Source organism: Bombina bombina, chromosome 3 (genome assembly GCF_027579735.1).
Source record: "Bombina bombina isolate aBomBom1 chromosome 3, aBomBom1.pri, whole genome shotgun sequence".
NCBI lineage: Eukaryota > Metazoa > Chordata > Amphibia > Anura > Bombinatoridae > Bombina > Bombina bombina.
The window spans coordinates 628,511,584-628,534,023 of record NC_069501.1 but is presented as its reverse complement, the minus strand read 5'-3'; the positions used below and the strand labels follow the sequence as shown (position 1 = coordinate 628,534,023).

The window sequence follows — 22,440 nt, the reverse complement described above, 5'->3', positions numbered from 1 at the left end:
AATTTTTAAGCTAAACAACTAACATATTAAAGTTAATAAACATTAATTAAAACCTACTGACCTATATTTTCTCCAAAACGAAGTTTCATAACGTTCTAAAAGTTATATCTTTTATTCGCCGATGATGTCACGTTATCCTGCCCACTATTTTCAGCACTGCATGTTCAAAATACTTAAACCAATAACTTTGTGTTTAAAGCGCCATTTTGAAACCTAGGTATTGTAAACGGATTGGTACAGAGCAAAGGATACCCACGGAGTGGGTTTGGAAAACAATTACATTTGCAGACAAGATTTCTGATATACGGTAGAGATATGTTAGTGAAATGCTATTGATAAAAAGTGTATTTGGGGTAGTTAGTTAGTAACAGGCATAGAAAATATTTACTTACAGTGGCCCTTTAAAGGGACATGAAACCCGCATTTTGATCTTTCATGATTCAGAGCATACAATTTTAAACTATTCTGTAGTGCAGACCAGAAGTTTATTAGCTCATCATTTGAAACAAGCTGTACATCACCATCCCCTGCTATTAATCTCTATCACTAACTAAATGACAGTGGGAAGCCTTGTCTACTCCAGTAACAAGCCTAGCTTGTGTCCTTCAAATAAGTCTGGTAGTGGGGGGAAATCAGTTGACAAACAGTTGCAGTAAACCGGATGCTGTATCCAGGTTGGTCCGTTTATTTATTGCAACATTACACAAATGGCTTGCGATTGCAAGGTGTTTAACAGCTTTCATTGTATCTATATCTTTCCTGTGTCAGCTTAGTGCTCTCTTCCCTTGGTAAATGTAATATGGATAATTAGGGTGTATCTCTCTCTCTCTGTAACATAGCCAAAGCGTTTTGAAAGGGCTCCCTTTCTTCCTTTTTCTTCAGAGCCCTCTTTTCTATTTCTTTTTAGGAATGACTGTAGAGGTTTTGGGCACTGTCCTGGGCACAGCTATCCAGGGACAAATTGTAGGCGGAGCAAAACAGACCTGTATATCAGGTGACTTCCTGCAACAAGATGTAAACTCATCTGGGACTCTGGAGAAAAACCAGACCCTAGGTATAGGGTCTTTGGATGATACGGTGAGTAAAATACTTCTATATCATAACTGTAATGCTCTAGATAATAGGAACTTGCCTGCACACTGCTACCACCATTAATAGTCCATTGGTGGTGATTTCCATGCCAATCCTCTCCCATGTTACCGTCTCTAGGCTAGGAGATCTGTTTTTCTTCCTTCTTTCTAGTTCCTCCATCAGGTTTTCTACTTTTTTAACTCGCATTTCCCTCTTTTTTTTCACAGCGGCATGCGTACTTGGTTGCTGCAGGAGTTATCTGTGGTATTTACGTGCTTTGTGCTATTGTTGTGTCTTTGGGAGTACGAGAAAAGAGAGGTGAGCTCCCCAAATGTACTTCTTACAGTTATACTCCATCTGCATTTATAAATCGTGTTCTTAATCAGCTACACTATTATTGTAACACTCTGATGCCCTTTTCCAGCCATCTTCTGGTCAACCATTTTCTTTTCTGTCCTTTCCTTTATTATTATTATTATTATTATTATTATTATTATTATTATTATTATTATTACTTTATGGGGGTAGGTGATATAGTTTTAAGGCAGTATTTATAAAACTGAAAGCAATTACAGGCTGATTTTGGCAAGGTATTTAGCATAGGTTTTACATGCAAGAGTGATTTTAGCTAATGATTAAAAGGGAGTGGGGTAAGCCCTGATTATCATATGGAGGGTTTGGACACAGTCAACAAATGTTTTTTATTAGGCCAAAGTGCCGCAAACAGAGAAACAGGGCTTCTATGATGGATATACACAATTGTGGAAAGTATGTTCTATACAGTTGAGTTTTTTACAGTTCAACATTTGCCGTGCACTGAAGTGAGCCAAAAGGAGGATTAACCTTTTGGGTAGTAAATATGATGCAGCACTTTGCTATGTGGAAGCATGTCAGTACATTGCTCTCTACACCTGTCATGTGCACGCAGACACATGATGCTATTGAAAATATGTATGCGAATAAGCTTGTGGGACAGTTGGAGAATAGTTTCTTTAAAATGCAGGTAGTAAAAAGTGATACAAAAAAGGCTGTTGATGGCTATATCTGGACATTAGACCACAAGTTTGCCATTCCCAGATCAGTAGCATATTAAAAGGACCGTAAACATTTTGAGATTTTTATATAAAATGTTCTTATGCATAATGAAACAACTTTGCAATATACTTTTTTTCATGTAATTTAGCGCTGAAAATTTGAGCAGTTTCTCAGAACTTAAATTGCACCCCGCTAACTTAGCAAGTCTAACCCTGTTACATATATGTATTAAATTGGCTTTATTAGATAACTGCAAAGCAGCACATTTTATACTAACTTTATGACAAGGGGATATCCTTGCTGGCAGACTAAAGCCAAGATTTGCTCCTCCAAAGGCAAATAGTGGGTGAATTTTGGCTATTAAAAAAATAATTGCAGTAAAAGGAAAGGGAAGTGAAACCTAAAATGTTTTTGTGATTCTGATAGTTCATATAATTTTAAGCAACTTTCCATTTTACTTCTATTATTAATTTTGCTTCATTCTCTTAGTATCCTTTGCTGAAAGAGCAGGGAACTAACTGAACACATCTGGTGAGACAATGACAAGGAATATATGTGCAGCCACCAATCGGCATCTAGCTCCTAGTAATGCATTGCTGCTTCTGAGGCTATCTAGGTATGCTTTTCAACACGAAAACAAAGCAAATGATCTAATAGACATAAATTGGAAAGTTGTTTTAAAGGGTCAGTAAATTGTCAAAATGATAGTGCTCCTTTTTATGTAAATAATATCTGTTTATTTTTTTATAAAACAATATTTATATATAATAATTTAACGTACTTTTCGGTATAGAACCGTGCATGGTACTTTTCCAGACCCTCTATGGTGACGCATCTTACATGGGAGTTATTAGAGCTATTTAGTTCATCCCATAGAAAATGTCTGTCATGCCTACAGGCAATTGGGAGAAGATCGAATGCGCATGCTCTGTAATAGGCCGTATGTCTCGTAAATACAGAAGCATCGGTTGTTCACAAGTGTAGCGCTGCGAGCGTGAGACGTTGTCCATAACCTCAAGAGGGTGAAGACAGGCAGAGATGATTTAAGCAATTGCGCATGCACAAAAGTATCAAACTGTGAGACTGGGATTATAATGATCGGTGCATCTGAAAAACTTTGAAAATAAAACAAATTAAAGGACTGGAGTTGTGGGCGGCCAGGTAATAAACCATGGGGCGAGTATTTGAGAATATATTTTTCATGAAAAAAAACCCATATATAATACAATTGATGAATGAAGGTGATATAATTGCGCATATATAAAATTTGAAAAATATTTTCTGAGTTTACTGTCTCTTGGAAACTGACTTGACTGCCCTTTAATTTGTTTTAAAACATTACCATTTGGCAGCACAACAGAAATGTCTTGTAATACAAACTCTTTACTTTCTGTTTACATATTAGACATGTCATTTATGTCATGCTCTAAATCAATAGAGCATGCCATTCTTACATTACTAACCCTAGCTCACTGTTATCCTCAGTAAGGGGTTAAACACATATGTAAAGTTCCCCTCCTGAGCCACAAGCATTGCAGCTCCAGAGCAAGGCACATCAAACCACTGTAAGGGGTGAAACACACAGCAAGGTAAGGTCAGTAGTGCAAAAACTAACCAATTAGAGCATAGACTTCTTTTGTTTGTTTTTTTTGCATTAGAATATCTCTTTACACTTGGCTGTGGGAAAGATTGAGTTAGTGGGGACCCACACAGATTCAGCAACCTAGGAGGGGGCCCTCTTACTTCTTCTCCCTCTGTGCTTCATACACTTTTTTTTTCAGTTCTGTCTTGATCGTTTTTTCTCTATGGCATCGCTTATTACTTTTCCTCCCCATTTATTGAGTTTTCACCTTTTTGTTTTTATCTGCAGAAGCTGGGGAGCTCTTGTCCGAACAGCCCGTCTCCTTTTGGCAAGGTCTGAAGCTTGTAATGAGTCACGGCCCTTATATTAAGCTTATAGCTGGCTTCCTCTTTACCTCACTGGCCTTCATGGTGAGACAATAAATACAGAAACACATGAACACCCTTCTATATGCTGTTGTAAACTGCTATCTACTTTATACTGTGAAGGGCCCACACCACAACCTACTGTATATAGAATCATAATATTGAGGATTCCATTTGTTGTCTTGGTATTCTTAGTTGAAACTCACCTCCTTTCCATGAGAGTATAGTGAGGAAAGCTCAGGCGTATGTACTTGTTTCATTGTTTTAATAAAAAAAACACTAAAGAGTGGGTTATACTTAATAGGCATTGATATATATATATATATATATATATATATATATATCTAAATATACAGTCGTATGCAAAAGTTTAGGCACCCATGACAATTTCCATGATTTTCATCCTATACTATAAAAGGCCAAGTGTGTTTGTCCGAAGCTGTCATGCGCAGTAGAGACTGCGCGCGAGGACAAACACACCTGGCCTTCTGAACTGCAGGCTCAGAGTGACTGAGTAGCTGGGCACGGCATGGGCGGAGCCGGGTGGGACGTGGGCGGGGCCATGAAAGGCCGTGCGGAGAGCTCAAAAGAGGGGAGAGAGGGGGTAGGGAAAACAAGAGAAAGGGGAGAGAGAGAGATCGAGAAAGGGGAGAGAGAGAGATCGAGAAAGGGGAGAGAGAGAGTTCAAGAGGGGAGAGAGACAGCAAAAGAGAGGGAGCTCAAAAGAGGGGAGATAGAGATAGAGCAAGGGGTGGAATCGCTCTACTGCAAAAATTGGACTAGTCTATAAATAATTGGGTGTTTGGATCAGCAATTTCATTTTGATCTATCAAATAACTGAAGAACACAGTAATATTTCAGTAGTGAAATGAGGTTTATTGGATTAACAGAAAATGTCCAATATGCATCAAAACAAAAAATATGCATAAATTTGGGCACCCTTGTCATTTTTGTTGATTTGAATACCTGTAACTACCTTGCACTGATTAATTGGAGCACACAATTGGTTTGGTGAGCCCATCAAGCCTTGAACTTCATAGGTGCATCCAATCATGAGAAAAGGTATTTAAGGTGGCCAATAGCAAGTTGTTGTTCTTTGACTCTCCTCTAAATTGTGGCAACATGGGGGCCTCAAAACAACTCTCAAATGACCTGAAAACAAAGGTTGTTAAAAAAGGCACAGTTCTTGTTAAGGCCAGACGTAAAATATTGGAGCGGCAAAGGATGGTGAGAACAGTCAAAAACAGCCCTCAGACCACCTCCAAAGACCTACAACATCATCTTGCTGCAGATGGTGTCACTGTGCATCGTTCAACAATTCACCGTATGGGAGAGTAATGTGGAAGAAACCTTTTCTGCACACACGCCACAAACCGAGTCGCTTGAGGTATGCAAATGCACATATGGACAAGCCAGCTTCATTTTGGAAGAAGGTGCTGTGGACTGATGAAACAAAGATTGAGTTATTTGGTCATAGCAAGGGGTGTTCTGCATGGCGGCAAAAGAACACAGTGTTCCAAGACAAACACTTGCTACCCACAGTAAAATTTGGTGGATGTTCCATCATGCTGTGGGGCTGTGTGGCCAGTGCCGGTACTGGGAATCTTGTTAAAGTTGAGGGTTGCATGGATTCCACTCAATATCAGCAGATACTTGAGAATAATGTTGAGGAATCAGTCACAAAGTTGAAGTTACGCTGGAGCTGGATATTTCAACAAGACAACGACCCAAAACACTGCTCCAAATCTACTCTGGCATTTATGCAGAGGAACAAGTACAATGTTCTGGAATGGCTATCCCAGTCCCCAGACCTGAATATCATTGAAAATCTGTGGGGTGATTTTTTAAAGGGCCACTGTAAGTAAATATTTTCTATGCCTGTTACTAACTAACTACCCCAAATATGCTTTTTATCAATAGCATTTCATTAACATATCTCTACCGTGTATCAGAAATCTTGTCTGCAAATTTAATTGTTTTCCAAACCCACTCCGTGGGTATCCTTTGCTCTGTACCAATCCGTTTACAATACCTAGGTTTCAAAATGGCGCTTTAAACACAAAGTTATTGGTTTAAGTATTTTGAACACTCAGTGCTGAAAATAGTGGGCAGGATAACGTGACATCATCGGCGAATAAAATATATAACTTTTAGAACGTTATGAAACTTCGTTTTGGAGCAAATATAGGTCAGTAGGTTTTAATTAATGTTTATTAACTTTAATATGTTAGTTGTTTAGCTTAAAAATTATAACAGAAAGTAATCCTTTAAGCGGACTGTCCATGCTCGGCAACCATCAAACCTAACTGAACTGGAGATGTTTTGCAAGGAGGAATGGTCCAAAATACCTTCATCCAGATTCCAGACACTCATTACAGACTATAGGAAGCATCTAGAGGCTGTTATTTCTGCTAAAGGAGGCTCTACTAAATATTGATGCAATATTTCTGTTGGGGTGCCCAAATTTATGCACCTGTCTAATTTTGTTTTGATGCATATTGCACATTTTCTGTTAATCCAATAAACCTCATTTCACTACTGATATATTACTGTGTCCCTCAGTTATTTGATGGATCAAAATGAAATTGCTGATCCAAACATCCAATTATTTATAAATGAAAATCATGGAAATTGTCAGGGGTGCCTAAACTTTTGCATATGTATTTTTATTTTTTACCTTTACTTGTTCAGGGGCCATTACTTCACGTCACAGCCCTACAAGGGGGCTGGGGTATCTACAGGAAGGCATATAGCTTGATATCATAAATCTTCTAGAGTAACTTGAGCTGGATTACTTTTCAGTGAAATAGAAATGTATGTCTGTTTTGTTTTTTTTATAAAGGAGCACAGTTTCATATACTTTTAGGTACTCTGTATAACATTATTACAAACATTGCATAATGTTCAAGGCATGTGCACACTTCTGAGCTATCTCATTATGTTCTTATGAAAAAGGGCTAAGTTTCAACAAAGAATACAGTAGGAACAAGGTAAATTTGATATTGCAAGAATCCTGTGAAGCTTATAAAATTGTACACTCGTTTTGACGTGAAGAATTTTGAGTTCCATGTTCTTTTAAAGGGACAGTTAAGTCCAAATTAAACTTTCATGATTCAGATAAGGCATGTAATTTTAAACAACTTTTCAATTTACTTTTATCATCAAATTTGCTTTTTTTTTTCTTGGTATTTTTTTTTGTTAAAAGCTAAACCTAGTTAGGCTTATAGGCTGATTTCTAAGACTGCAGTCCACTTCTTATCTCACTGTCTGGCTGTGAATAGCTAATAACATGTATTGTTTGTTCATGGGTACTCACCCCAGTGGGAGTTATTTAAGAGTCAACACTAATTGCCTGTCAAAAGATCATAGATAAGGAGGTTGTCTGCAGAAGCTTAGATACAAGTTAGTCATAGATGTAAAACGTATATCAATATAAAAGTGTTGGCTAAGAAAAACTGGGGAATGGTAAATAAAGGGATTATCTATCTTTTAAAACAATAACATTTTTGGTGGTTACTGTCCCTTTAAGAACAAACTTGCAGAATATGAGTATGGCGTGGTATCAATAATATTTGTGTGCCTGTATTATAATGTCTATATGTGTGTGTGTGTGCATGTATTATAATGTGTGCGTATACTGTGTAGGTATGTATGTGTATGTATATGTATATGTATGTATGTATATATTATATATTATATATATATATATATATATATATATATATATATATATATATATATATATATATATATATATATATATATATAATATGTATGCTCTGTCGGAATCACAAAATACATTTTATAGGGTTTCGTATCCCTTTTTAAGTACAGAATATCATCAAAATTGCAAAAGATCATATTTAACTAGGAACGCTTTTGCGTAACCAAGCAGAATTATTATTTACAGTAGAAGTAAATAAGCAACCATTCAGTGAATTTTGTGTTTGTCTTTAATGACCTTGGCCAGACTTTCTATGATGTATGTATTTATTTACTTTAATATCAGTCATTGTTTTTTTTTTATTCTCTGGACCAACATTCATCTTTATTAATTTTATATTCATGTTACTAATGCTTCGTAATTGTACTTAAAGGGACATAAAACTCAAATAATTTTCTTTCAAGATGCAGCATACAACTTTAAACAACTTTCCTATTTACTTGTATTATCTACATTGCTTTGTTCTCTTGGCATCCTTTCTTAAAAAGTATACCTAGGAGCAGCAAAACATTACTGGGAGCTAGCGGCTGATTGGTGACTGCACATAGAAACCTCTTGGGATTGGTTCACCTGATGTGCTCTGCTGACTCCCAGTAGTGCATTGTTGCTTCTTCAACATAGGATACCAAGAATATGAAGCAAATTAGATTATAGAAGTAAACTGGAAAGTAGTTTAAAATTGTATTTGGGTTTCATATCTCTAAGATCAAGAATGACCATTTGACTCATCCATTTAAAGCAGATTTTCTTTTTCTTGATACCTGAAATATTATAATGTAGTGTACACTGGACAATTAAATCACAAAATGTATTTGTGACAAATTAAAAAGCAATGTGCATAGTATCAGAATAGGATGCCCAATCTAACACATTCTGGTCCATTTGTGGGCTGTACTCAGACTTCTATAATGAAGTGATCAGATCTGATGGGCAGATAAGGTGCAACATACTGCATGCTGTAAAGTAAAAAATGGATACAGTTTAATATCCCTTGTAATGTGCCATCATTGTTTGTTTTACAGCTTTTGGAGGGAAACTTCGCTCTGTTTTGTACATACACACTGGGATTTCGTAATGACTATCAGAACATTCTGCTGGTTATTATGGTGAGTATGCGCAACTACTATCATTTTTACACTTCGAATTCTATGAACAACATAGTCTCTCATAAGATAGAACACCAGCTTTTCACTTAAGACCTGCAAATCACAAGCACACACAAGTGAGCTAATACATTCATAAATGTATGTAATTTGCAGTGCTAGCCAAACACAGTATCCTTTGTTCTGTAGACTTAGTGACAGGAATGTATTGTGCGATCACAGGCACACGCTGACATTCCTCTGCGTGCCCCCTCCTCGCTAGAATCTTAATTCCCTAACCCTTTCCTCTTTATTATTTGATTAGGGGAAAAAAACTGATGTCAGCAGACTAGGTTCTCATATCTGGACAGGGACAGAACCGTACCTTTGGCCATTCTCAGAATAACCTTCTTTGGAGATCTCTAAGTAAGGGAGGAACAATACATAGAAGCAGAGTTTGACAACTACAAAGATGATGATAGGTAAAAGTGTATTGATGGTTGTACAGAACTTAAAGGGACAGTAAAGTCCTAATTAGATATTCATGGTTTAGAGAGTATACAATTTTTAAACACCTTTCCAATTTACGTCTATCATTTAATTTGCTTACTGCTCTTGTTATTCTTTGCTGAAAGGTTTATATAGGAAAGCTCAGAAGCAGCAAAGAACTTAGATTCTAGCTGTTGATTGGGTGTCTGCATATATATACCGATTTGTCATTGGCTCACCCGTGTTCAGTTATAAACCAGCAGTGCATTGCTGCTCCTTCAACAAATGATACCAAGAGAATGAAGCAAATTTGATAATAGAAGTAAGCTGGAAATTTGTTTAAAAATGTACTACCTAAATCATAAAATATTTTTTTTGTGGTTTTATGTCTCTTTAAGTGAAGATACAGAGGAAACCGTTAAAATAGAAAGTGCAGAGATAATTTGAGCCAATTAAAATGTTAAAAAAAGGGAAAGATTGTTTAAAAGCAGAATACCCAGGGCCTATTCTGCTCCTTATTTTTCTGCAGGGCTTGTGCCTTTATATAGCCAGTTGTGAAACTTGCTGTGACATAAGTCAGTACGTGATCCAGGAAACTGCCCATGTTCTTGCTCTCATTGTTTTCAGTATTTATTTTATAAATCTATTGTATCCCCTGCTTTGTTTTTTCTTGGAATACAGATCTCTGCCACTCTGACTGTGCCTTTCTGGCAGTGGTTCCTGACTCGTTTTGGGAAAAAAACTGCTGTCTATTTTGGGATCTCGGTGAGTAAAAGTAGAGATTAATAACTCAGCTAGTTACTGTGCCAAGAAGGGTGTGACTTCTGTGCTCTCAGTACAGGGGAATCTGCAGTGCTTATTTAAAGTCACAGGAAGACTTCTTGTTTAACTTTAGAAACCCATGTTTACCATAACTTTTTTTTTTTCTTGATGAAATGAAACTGCCAAAGTTGGTTAGTTGGTAACTGGAGCACCTGTGCAAATGGCTATATCCCAGATTTTAGACCAGGAAGGACTGGTTTAGCTTTTCATCCTTTCAAGGTTAATAAACTGAGCACTGAGCTGTGTAATACCTATTATTTTTTCAGTTGCTGTTAATCAATCTGAGTTCATATGCAAAGCATTTTTTTCTCTTTCAGGGGAATACTCAACAAAATGTTGAGCTATGAACCTTTTTACAAAAAATGGTGTTGCCACCTAGTGGTTGTTTGTGAACTTGCAATAACCTTCATATCTACTCCTAAATCTGCAGTAATGCTCAGCTGCCTAGTGTAGTATTTGGTTTCCAACACATCAATCATCTTTTGATGAGAATAAACATTTGCAAAGACAGATGCTAAGTGAGCAGTTTCCACTTTACAAGATATAGTCACTTTAGTCTTTAACTGGTGTCAGATGTGAGTGCAATACAAATTAGGCAAAGTAACATACTTACAGGTGATTTAATGGATGTGTATACATAAAATGTAAATAATTACTGTTTTACTATTACATTTAGTTATATTTAAGCCTTATGTAACTAAAAGGTACATTAAAAACAACCATCTTTTGTGACGCATATGGATATATTTATTTATTTTTGCATGAAAAAAGTTTGAGTTAAAGCTTTTGATTTTGTTATAAATTTAACAGGAAGTGTATGTTCATTCACATCTAGTCTTTGTGATAGTAGAAGGTCTTTTGGAGGAAAACTACCACAGTTCTGTTGGTGGTCAGTGAATGTGCACAAGCATACAAATCAAAATAGTTATTTACACACAAGCATATATTTTTCAAAGAAAAAAAAAACTTAATACATTTAAAATACTCTTTTTAAAGTGATGGTAAAGTTTATACAAATGCACATTAAATGATAAATTATTAATTTCAGCTCAATCATTTTTGTGTTTAAATTTATATATTACTTATATCGCATTATTGATGTTAACTCTGCCCCCGGAATTACTTCCTGCTCTATTCATGAACTGACAAAGAGAGCGGTACCACCCATCTCTACGTCATTCAATGGGCATTGTGTTGTTCAAAGCTTGATAGAAATCTATTGTATTTTATGCTTGCCTGTCAATATGCTCTGCTGCAATGTTGTTGATACTTTGTTTCCGAACGACTGCAGGAAATCATGCGCTTGCGTGTCACTGCATGTTATGTGATACTCCGTATTCTAATTTACATATAGTGCATGCACTATGCTAAAGAGGGGCATGTGTGTGTCTTACAAAGACACCGGCTGGCCCAGCCTTTGATTTGAATATAAGAAAACATGACACCCCCCCAAAAAAAATGGCGCTGGCGGAGGAACGGCAGCGAAATATATAAAGCTCTAAACAAGTAATATTTCTTAATATTTTAAATGTATGTGATTTCATGAATGAAAGTGCCTTTTTTATTTCTATCAGATGGAATGTTGCATGTTGTTATAGTTTAGCATCACTTTAAGGTACAATACATTTAAAGTTCCTTTAGAAGGGGGTCTTGCAGCACTTGCTGCGATTAATTGTATTTGTACAGTGAGCAGCTTTCACACAGATCTATCCCAGGACAAGCTTACTTTCAGTTAGTAATTTAAACAATTCTTAACAAAAACTAAAGATTTAGAAAGTATGGCTTCCCTTCTAAATACTGAGGCTCAGAGGAAAGCTGACTTACTGGTTTTTAGAGTAGGCTTCCTCTTGTTTTTATATGCACTAATGGCATTTTATTACCGCGCTATTGTGTGTGAAGGTGTTAAACACCAAGTTAAAGAATGCTCTAGAGCAGCAATTCACTACTAGTTGCTAGCTGAGCACATCTAGATCTACTGGACTCCCAGCAGTGCATTGCTGCTTCTCAGTCTATTAAGGTATGCTTTTAACAAATTAAATATGATAGTAGAAGTAAATAGAAATGACATGCTCTGTCTGAAATGTGAAGGTTTTTTTTTTTTAACTTTAATGTCCCTTTAAGTAGAAAGAGATCCTGGTAACAAAACCCCAGATGTAGGTTTTTGCTATACAGTCCTGGGTCAGTAGGAAGTGCAGAAAAAATGGAATTATCTTAAGCTTAATGTGCTTTTTTAATTTTTTTTTTTTTTTTTTCTTCTGTTACATTTTAAAATGTATACTGTTTAATGATATGAACCCCTATGGAGGAGGCACTCCTGGGGGTCAATTTTATCAAGCGGATACTAATAAATTGACCCCTTAGTGTGAACTTTTTAAAAAATTGCTGCAAATCTGTAGTATACCAGGTGTGATGAGCAAGAGATTAGCAATGTCACTTAAAATTGAGATTCCTTTTTATTTTAAAAACTTCCTGATTTTTATTATGATAGTCCACAGAAATGTATTTATTTTTATATATATATTTCTAACAGTACTCATTTATAGTTTGCAAGCTCCTTTTATTTACGGGAACTGGGCGTACAAATGACAGTATTTTCATAGTAGTGTTAGAATGTACCAGACTTTATCACAGCTGGATCTTGTGAGAGCAATTTCCTCTGACGTCTCCCCTGTCCCCTGCAGTCTGTTGTCCCATTTCTGCTCCTGGTGGTGCTGGTGCCAAGTAATCTCATTGTGAGCTATGTTGTTGCGACTGCTGCTGGGCTGAGCGTGGCGGCTGCTTTCTTGTTACCATGGTGAGTACTGTTTCCTTCTCTCCTGTGAGCTGTTTCCTGTATCTTCTCCCTCACCTCCTCTTAATCAAAACCTGATTACTAGAACGCAAACAAAATATACATCTGTTTTTGGCTTAAATTGACATGAATGTGCAAAAAAGAAAATGCTCTAATATTTTAGAGCATTTTTACTATTCTACTGCTGGGTGTATATTAATTATGTATTTAATCCCCGAAAAGAAGTTAAACAGATTGTTAATGTCAGCTTCATATCACCATATACCCTACTGGTAGCTAGTTTAGATCATCTAGTTAGCAAGATGTGCGCAGCCACCAAATGCCAGCTAGCTCCCAGTAGTGCATTGCTACACTAGTGCCTACCTAAGTATGTTTAAAAAGGGGATTACCGAGAGAGAGAGAAGTAAATTTGAAGTCTGATTTTGACTTTCATGTCCCTTTTAATAATTTGTTATACTATTGCTACTTTGAACCAAACACCTTGAGCTCAATCACACCAGGCCAAATAATTCAACTAAATCTATTTTTTTTTTTTTTAAAAAAAACAACTTTGTAATTTTAGCTTTACGGTAAAAATGACCCCCCCCCCCCCGAAACAAGGCTATGAGTTTGTTCAAATCAATACACAAACACCTGTTTTAGAATAAAAGATTATCTGAAAAATTCATTAGGATTTCTCTCCACATCTCATTTTTTAGATATGACCCACAAATGAAAAAAATTAGCTTTCAGCAGCATTTCAGATGTATAAATAACAATAGAAATAAAATTGCCTTAAAGGGACACTAAACCCAAAAAAATGTATTTCATGATTCAGATAGAGCATGCAATTGTAAGCAACCTTCTAATTTACTCCCATTAATTTTTCTTTGTTTTCTTGCTATCTTTATTTAAAAAGCAGGAATGTGGTGCATAGGAGCCAGCCCATTTTTGGTTGAGAACCTGGGTTATGCTTGCTTATTGGTGGGTAAATATAAGCCTCCAATAAGCAAGCGCTATCCATGGTGCTTAACCTAAAATGGGTTGGCTGCTAAGGTTTACATTCCTGCTTTTAAAATAAAGATAGCAAGAGAACGAAGAAAAATTGATAATAGGAGTAAATTAGAAAGTTGCTTAAAATGTCATGCTTTATCTGAATCATGAAAAAAATCAAGAAAAATTTGGGTTCAGTATCCCTTTAAATATAAATGTTATTTAAATAAGACAGGAAAAAAAATCCTTTTTAAAAATGATAAAAAAAATACCACTTTTTTTTTTCAAACGGCAAATACATAGAATATTAGTACAGTATATACCAAAAAGTCCAATCTCTCAATAAGAATCTCAAAACAATGGTAGTGATCACAGCGCCAATCGGCCTAAGGATAATTGCACACTCACACTGAAAAGGATTGAATAAATTTATTTTACAAATAGGTACTAATAAAATCAATATTGATCTGGACAAGAGTAAAATAGCATAAAATTTATAAACATAAAGATCTATTATTTAAAATAAACACACAAAAAATTATAAGTATCACAAGTTAAATAATCCCAAGATGGGGGCAAACAATCCGGAAATAGAGTGGACTAGTACGTCTACTCCGTTGACAACAGTAGTGTTGCAATAAGGGTCTAATCTAAATAGGGGTGTAACCTAGTGTTTCTGACCGTGGGTGAGCAAGGACTAAAACCACTAGACTGATAAACCCTTAAAGGAGGCAGAAAAGCGTTAATGGCACCGTTTAGGGCCTAAGCTTGGTAAGTAAAGTGCAGAAAATAAAGCACGATAAATGTCAATGGGATTATGGATCCATATCCAAGGGTCAGCTCCAGTAAAGATCCTACAATCAGAGTGCTTGACATCAGCCGCACTCAAATTAAGGTCTATGAACTAACCCCTGTTACAGGGATAACCAGTATATGTTAGTATGACATAAAATATTGAACAATAAAAAATAGACGCCTCGGTGATCAATACATGGATTACTACAATCAGTACAGCATTCTAAATGAACGAAATACAAAAATACAGAGAGAACGGTGTGGACAACACAACTAGTGCTAATTCCCCAGACCGTGTACAATGGTAAATCAAACTTTAAAAAGAAAAATGACTTTTCAACAAAAGATAACAATAAATTTCACAGTGCTAATGTGCGGAAGATATCAATGAAAATACACATGTGATCAACGTTTGTGCGAACAACGTTTGTGCCAAAGATGGGAAACAGGACAATAGTAAAAAATGGGGATAAAAATAAGAATAATAAATTATATATATAGGTGATGTGTCGTGTAGTGTCTTAAAAACAAATCTCTGAGAACTCCTGTTGGGACAAAGGGAAAAAAGAAAAGAAAAAACTGTCGACAAAAAATAGAAAATATGTGAAACACAGTGAAAAATTGACTGAGTGAGGAAAAATAAAATTGAAAAATATAAAAATATAAAAATAGAACTAATAAATGTCAATGCACCAATCAGGTTAGTGAAAAAACCCCAGTCTATTACAGACTACAGTCTATTGGAAAAGTTCCATTATAGAAGTTTATCCGTTGAAGAAATAGTAGTAGATGGAAAAAAAAGAGGAGTTATCCGGGGAATCCTTTGAACAATCCGGCTGTGAAAGTATCGTTGATTCCTAAAAACAGAAATAAAACATAGTGTGGCAAAGTTTTCTAAAATGAGAATAATCAGAAAGATGCTTACCAATGTGTAGTCTACGCGTTTCGGTCCCCACAGGACCTGTGGGGACCGAAACGCGTAGACTACACATTGGTAAGCATCTTTCTGATTATTCTCATTTTAGAAAACTTTGCCACACTATGTTTTATTTCTGTTTTTAGGAATCAACGATACTTTCACAGCCGGATTGTTCAAAGGATTTCCCGGATAACTCCTCTTTTTTTTCCAGCTACTACTATTTCTTCAACGGATAAACTTCTATAATGGAACTTTTCCAATAGACTGTAGTCTGTAATAGACTGGGGTTTTTTCACTAACCTGATTGGTGCATTGACATTTATTAGTTCTATTTTTATATTTTTATATTTTTCAATTTTATTTTTCCTCACTCAGTCAATTTTTCACTGTGTTTCACATATTTTCTATTTTTTGTCGACAGTTTTTTCTTTTCTTTTTTCCCTTTGTCCCAACAGGAGTTCTCAGAGATTTGTTTTTAAGACACTACACGACACATCACCTATATATATAATTTATTATTCTTATTTTTATCCCCATTTTTTACTATTGTCCTGTTTCCCATCTTTGGCACAAACGTTGTTCGCACAAACGTTGATCACATGTGTATTTTCAATGATATCTTCCGCACATTAGCACTGTGAAATTTATTGTTATCTTTTGTTGAAAAGTCATTTTTCTTTTTAAAGTTTGATTTACCATTGTACACGGTCTGGGGAATTAGCACTAGTTGTGTTGTCCACACCGTTCTCTCTGTATTTTTGTATTTCGTTCATTTAGAATGCTGTACTGATTGTAGTAATCCATGTATTGATCACCGAGGCGTCTATTTTTTATTGTTCAATATTTTATGTCATACTAACATATACTGGTTATCCCTGTAACAGGGGTTAGTTCATAGACCTTAATTTGAGTGCGGCTGATGTCAAGCACTCTGATTGTAGGATCTTTACTGGAGCTGACCCTTGGATATGGATCCATAATCCCATTGACATTTATCGTGCTTTATTTTCTGCACTTTACTTACCAAGCTTAGGCCCTAAACGGTGCCATTAACGCTTTTCTGCCTCCTTTAAGGGTTTATCAGTCTAGTGGTTTTAGTCCTTGCTCACCCACGGTCAGAAACACTAGGTTACACCCCTATTTAGATTAGACCCTTATTGCAACACTACTGTTGTCAACGGAGTAGACGTACTAGTCCACTCTATTTCCGGATTGTTTGCCCCCATCTTGGGATTATTTAACTTGTGATACTTATATTTTTTTGTGTGTTTATTTTAAATAATAGATCTTTATGTTTATAAATTTTATGCTATTTTACTCTTGTCCAGATCAATATTGATTTTATTAGTACCTATTTGTAAAATAAATTTATTCAATCCTTTTCAGTGTGAGTGTGCAATTATCCTTAGGCCGATTGGCGCTGTGATCACTACCATTGTTTTGAGATTCTTTTCCTTTAGGGGATTGGTTAGGCCCCCTTTTGTGTTACACAGCTTAGGATATATCTCAGCGCTGATATATCAAAACATTTTTTTCCCCAATCTCTCAATAAGGCCAGAAATATATGTTGTCCACAATGTTATTATAGTGGATATAAGTATGAGGATTGATTCTGGAAATGTTTAGCTCCTATGATCCAGTATTAAATGAAAACTAAGTATATAGATAGAAAGGCTTCTTGCCTCTCCTCTGATATTACTCCACAGCACTTTTCCTCTGGGCACCATTTTGTTAACTGCTGAATCGATCTGAAGTAGATGGGGGTAGTTCTTCTGTAACCGGTTGTTGTCACATGTGAACAGAAGATTGGGATTCCCTGTATTTAGATATTCAACCGGCTAGTGCGCCGTAGCTAGAGGTGGGGGGGGGGGATAGTGTAGGTTTTGTGAATTTTTAGTGAGCGCTCAAAATATTGTTAATACAAGGATAATAAAAACAAACACTTCTTGCCAATCATAGTAAAATAACAAAATGAGAATTTCGGCTTCAGTAGCCGAAGGGTATTCAAGCTAAAACGCGTTGATGATGGGATGTGTCTTCTAAAAGCAGGTAGATAGCTCAGTAAAGTGCCACAGAAGTCTCCTTTTTTATTCTACTACAAAATAAAATATTACATTTTATATTGCAAAGTTTAACTATGCAGAATTAAACATTTTATGGAGATTTTGATTTGATGTTCATATGTGTGTATGTATGTATGTATATGTGTGTGTATATATATATATATATATATATATATATATGTATGTATGTAATATATATATATATATATATATATTTATATATTTATGTGTATATATTTTCTTCTTAAACTGGAAGAGTCCACAGCTGCATTCATTACTTTGGGGAATTCAGAGCCTGGCCACCAGGAGGAGGCAAAGACACCCCAGCCAAAGGCTTAAATACCTCCCCCACTTCCCAAATCCCCCAGTCATTCTTTGCCTTTCGTCACAGGAGGTTGGCAGAGAAGTGTCAGAAGATTGAAGATAGTCTCTTATGGAGGGTAGTACTCTTCGAAATGGGACTGGAGTTTTTAAGTAGTCCTGTAAGCCTCTCAGTGAGAGCATGGATGAAGGTTAGAGTCCGGAGATGCAGGGAGAGTCTTTCTGCGAAACTTTCCCGACTCATATTAACAGCTCCTTGGCAATCAGCATTGACGAGTTTCGCTGCGTGCCTTTATTCACTCAAGTCCATGTCAGAAACGAGGCTACTATCTGTCACACTTGAAGGGCCGTGTTCCTGTTCCACGGCATAGATTCCGGTAAGATTGTTTCATTTTATTTAGATATGTGAATGTAATGGGTCCCAGTGGGACTCCTTTATCTTATGGAATCAAGGGTTAATATCTCCTGTGGGGGTTATGGAACAGGGGGGACTTTAATCATCTTTGTTATATGATTCTGTCTGCTAATGTGTAGTGATGCTTGGGCTCATGGCTATTCGGAACATAACGGCCTTATCAGCAGTTTGCGCGGCCCTATTACAATAGCGTGCCATTTTGTGGCTTATACTGTGCACCTCGTGACCGGGTGTGGTTACGTTGTATTTCCATTTCCATACTCTGACCGAGTGGCTACGGAGAGAGTCTGTTCGTTTGTTGTCTGGTTCACAGGAGGTGGCAAGTGCCCCAGGCATTGGGGGTGTAAGGTACCGTTTAGTGTTTGACCATGATTACAATCTCCAAGTCATGGAGGATTCTGACTTTTTAGAAACTGATATCTCCGATTCGGAGTATACGTCTTGCGAAGAGTATGAAATGGCCCGGGTTATCCATGCCCATCAGTTATGTTCCGATTACTGTTCTAGAGTACTCTCTTCCCCCGAATTAGGGAGCTTAGAGTGCGTTGAGCCATCCGCGCCCGAGAATTCCATGTCCTGTGAGGCGCGTGTCCCTATGGCCATTACTCCTTCTCCGGAAGGCGGCTTGTTTCCTCCAGAGGTTACAGCACGGTTCTGCATGGCCATATCCATGGTGCTGGCACATTTATATCTCCCAAGAGAAGTATTTTTAAGATACTGTCCATGTTCTGTTAACCAGGTCCCGTCGAGCGTGAGATCGCCTGATTCAGTCTGGCCTTCTGGGGAAGCGATGGCCTCTGAGGCTTCAGGGGCCCCACCCTCGGGGCCGGGGTCGTCCATCGCTCCGGCGGGGGAACATTTTACCTTCCGTTATAGACTGGCACGTCTTCGTGTCCTACTAAGGCATGTTTTGGCGGTGCTGGAGGATTCCAGTCCTAGTGGGCCGAGGGGATCCTCAGTCTTCTGTGCCGGATGGCAAACTGGGTTAGACGTATGGGGATGAAGCTAATCTCCTTGACGTCTCCGTTTCTTTTTTCTTTTAAGTATCTGTTCCAGTTCTGAGCTTGGGAGAATGGGGCCTCTAATCGGCTGGTCCTGTTAGCATGCCCATACTCCTTAGGCGTTCACCCATGGGTGCTGCCTTCATTTTATTTGAATCGGTTAGGATGTGTTTGATTTGTTTTAAGAATTTCATGTCTGTTATTTTCCATTTTGGAAACGTTTCTTCTCTGGAACTGATACTTGCGATTTTGTGGTCGCATGGGCTCTTCCTCGGAAGTTGCGCATTACTATATAAAGACATAGTTATGATTATATTTTGTTATCGATCCCTACAGGGACTTTGATTTTTCTTGGACCTTGGACAGTTCCGGAGTGTTCTTGTACCAGGCGGGTACTGGTCGAGCGCTAGCTGCTGTTCCTTACGGTTCATGTCACCCACGTGGTGCCGGTGTGCTGGATGTTCACTTTGTCCCTATGTTGAGGGTTCCGGGCTTGGATCCTGCTAAGGCTTCATCGTGGGTTCTGGAGGTTTGGATGACCTCAGGAATCTGGGGTCCCAGATTGGATGGCGATTTTCATTTTCTCTCTTGGTATTTTCTGAATGTCTGTTCTTGTGGCCTAGTCGCAGTACCTCTCGTAGGTTGCTGGGGCTGCTTTTTTCCATTTTTGGGTGGTCGGGTCGTCTGTGTCTGGAAGTTCGGGCATGTCCTTCTTCCTTTTCAGAATCTCGCTAGCTCTCATATATGGTAGCGCAGGGGTTTGGGTTATTCCCGTTTCTTCCCCGGCTATTTCCCCTGGTCAGCTTGTCTGCCAGGAGTTGTGAGGCTCCCATCGTTATTCCTTGTGCGGTACGGGGATTTCTGGGAGGCTGATCCTGTAGGGATCTTTAGAGATTATGTCGTCTTCTCAACCTAAGGACTGGTTTGAAGCCTGTCCCTTGTGATCTCCGTGGTCTTTAGACTCTGGGGTGTTGCCCTTCGACTCTCTAGGAGTTCTAGCTCTTTGGGCTTGCGAGCAGAGGGTCCTGGATTCAGATCCACCTCCGGGTGCTGGTTGCCATCTTCTTAGGCCTGTTAAGATGGGGGGGGGGGGGGGGTTTAGGCTCTTTGGCCTGAGTCTATTGCGAGTGTCCAATGTCCAAGGACATTGGGATGTGGGATGCACTGCCCAGGGTGCACTTCTCCGTATGAGGCAGCTTGATGGTTCCTCAGGGGGTTAGAACATCCGGCCGGCCCCGATTCTGGGGGTCTGGCTTATGGCCATATCTCTTGCCTGAGATTTTGGGGTCCGGATTCTGAATTCGGTCCTATAAAGTTTTCAACCTCTAGGTTTTGGAACATCCGCTTGTCCCTTCAGGGGGGTTGGTTTTGTCTCTAATGGGAGATTTGGTGACTGCCTGACGGTTAGTTTCACTGACTCTCAGGCGGGATCCTACAATGTCTTCATGGGCAGCTATTGCACCTTGATGTGGGCTTGTGCTTGTTTGTATCAACTGAGCTGGTGGTAATGGCTGAATGGTTTCCCCTTAGGCCCCTCCTTTTTTTTTCTTCCTGAGGTCTGGTTCGGAGAACTTTGTATTCTCTGTCTTCGGTCATTGCCAGCCTTTTGGCCTGGGTCCGTTACCTCGGAGTGGGGGTCGGGGATCTGTCTGCTCTGTTGAGTCCTGACCATGTACTTTCAGTTGATCCTGTTCTCCTACCTTCGGTGGGGGGTTCTCGGTGTCCATTCCTCTACTGGTTGCATTTGCTGATGATGTTGGATGCTTTTCTAGGGTCCAGATTCTTTCTGGACGGGTGTTGTTGCCAATATTTTTTGGTATTTCTCTGTGTGATGGTGTCCCACGATGGCTTAGTGTCAGCTTTGCTGCCTTGAGACTGGACCTTGTGAGTTCTTGTTCAGAAGTGTCTCTGGTTTCTCACGAGAGCCTTTTTTTATCTGCTAGGACAGTTAGCCTACCTATGTTTGATTAGTTTAGCGGTTGTGTCGGCTAGACTATGGTACAGTGGGGGGAGCTCACGGCTTCCTTGGAGCACTGTAAGTTCTATGGTGCTGTGTCATGGTTCTGAGGGTGGACCTTCATTCTTCCTCGTGATCGCTCTTTCATGGATGTGGAGTTAATCTCTGGTCCTTGTCCTTCTAGAGAGTTCATTTCCCTGGGCGGTGGTCTTGTAGCAACCTTGGGTTCGCTTTTAGTCCTTTTTGAGTTTTCTTCTTACCCTTGTTAGTAGTCCCTTTGGATCTCTTATTGGGTCCTCTGTTCTCCCCCGCGGGGGTAGAGGGAGGTTCTCTTCCTTCGGGTCGGGGGTACGTTTCGTGGGAGCAGAGAGCTTGGCTCCTCGGAGGCCTTTGTGCTCCGTGGACTCTAGGGATTCTGAGTGGTCTCTAGCACGTCTTTGCAGGTTGTTTAACTGATGGACAGTTATTTGGTCCTTCCCGGGTTTTACCCCTTGTTTTCTAGTGATAGGTTTTTTGTTTTTTTTTATCAGCTGTTGGGTAATTTCAGGCTGTGGTGCCCTTCGAAGGGGCCGCCTTCTGTACCCGCCCTTTGTTTGCATTCAGTGTCCTCTCTAGCTTGGATATTGTTTTCCCAAAAGTAATGAATGCAGCTGTGGACTCTTCCCGTTTTAAGAAGAAAAACTTAAATTATGCTTACCTGATAATTTTCTTTTCTTCTGACGGGAAGAGTCCACAGCTCCCCGCATGCATTTTATCTATGGGGCCGCCGTATTTTTTGTTCTTCTGGCACATTTTTCACTGTGATATTTCTCCTACTGTTCCTTGTTCCCTTGGCAGAATGACTGAGGGATGACAGAAGTGGGGGAGGTATTTGAAGCCTTTGGCTGGGGTGTCTTTACCTCCTCCTGGTGGCCAGGTTCTGAATTCCAAAAAGTAATGAATGCAGCTGTGGACTCTTCCCATCAGAAGACTATTTTTACATTTACAATATGCAACCATCTAGAGACTTTTCTTGCTCTGTATTTTTCCCCTCTAA

At 38.4% G+C, this 22,440-nt stretch overlaps 1 protein-coding gene across 2 annotated transcripts in view; it reads left to right on the top strand.

Annotated features, from left to right (window-relative positions):
- MFSD2A (MFSD2 lysolipid transporter A, lysophospholipid) overlaps positions 1 to 22,440 on the top strand; it is a 48,253-nt gene that overhangs the window by 8,011 nt on the left and 17,802 nt on the right. For both annotated transcript variants that reach the window (XM_053707303.1, XM_053707304.1), the window contains exons 6-11: positions 908 to 1,077; positions 1,299 to 1,389; positions 3,977 to 4,098; positions 8,800 to 8,883; positions 10,030 to 10,113; positions 12,852 to 12,964. In XM_053707303.1, the coding sequence (XP_053563278.1) occupies positions 908 to 1,077; positions 1,299 to 1,389; positions 3,977 to 4,098; positions 8,800 to 8,883; positions 10,030 to 10,113; positions 12,852 to 12,964 (664 nt within the window). The remainder of the gene's footprint in view (positions 1 to 907; positions 1,078 to 1,298; positions 1,390 to 3,976; positions 4,099 to 8,799; positions 8,884 to 10,029; positions 10,114 to 12,851; positions 12,965 to 22,440) is intronic.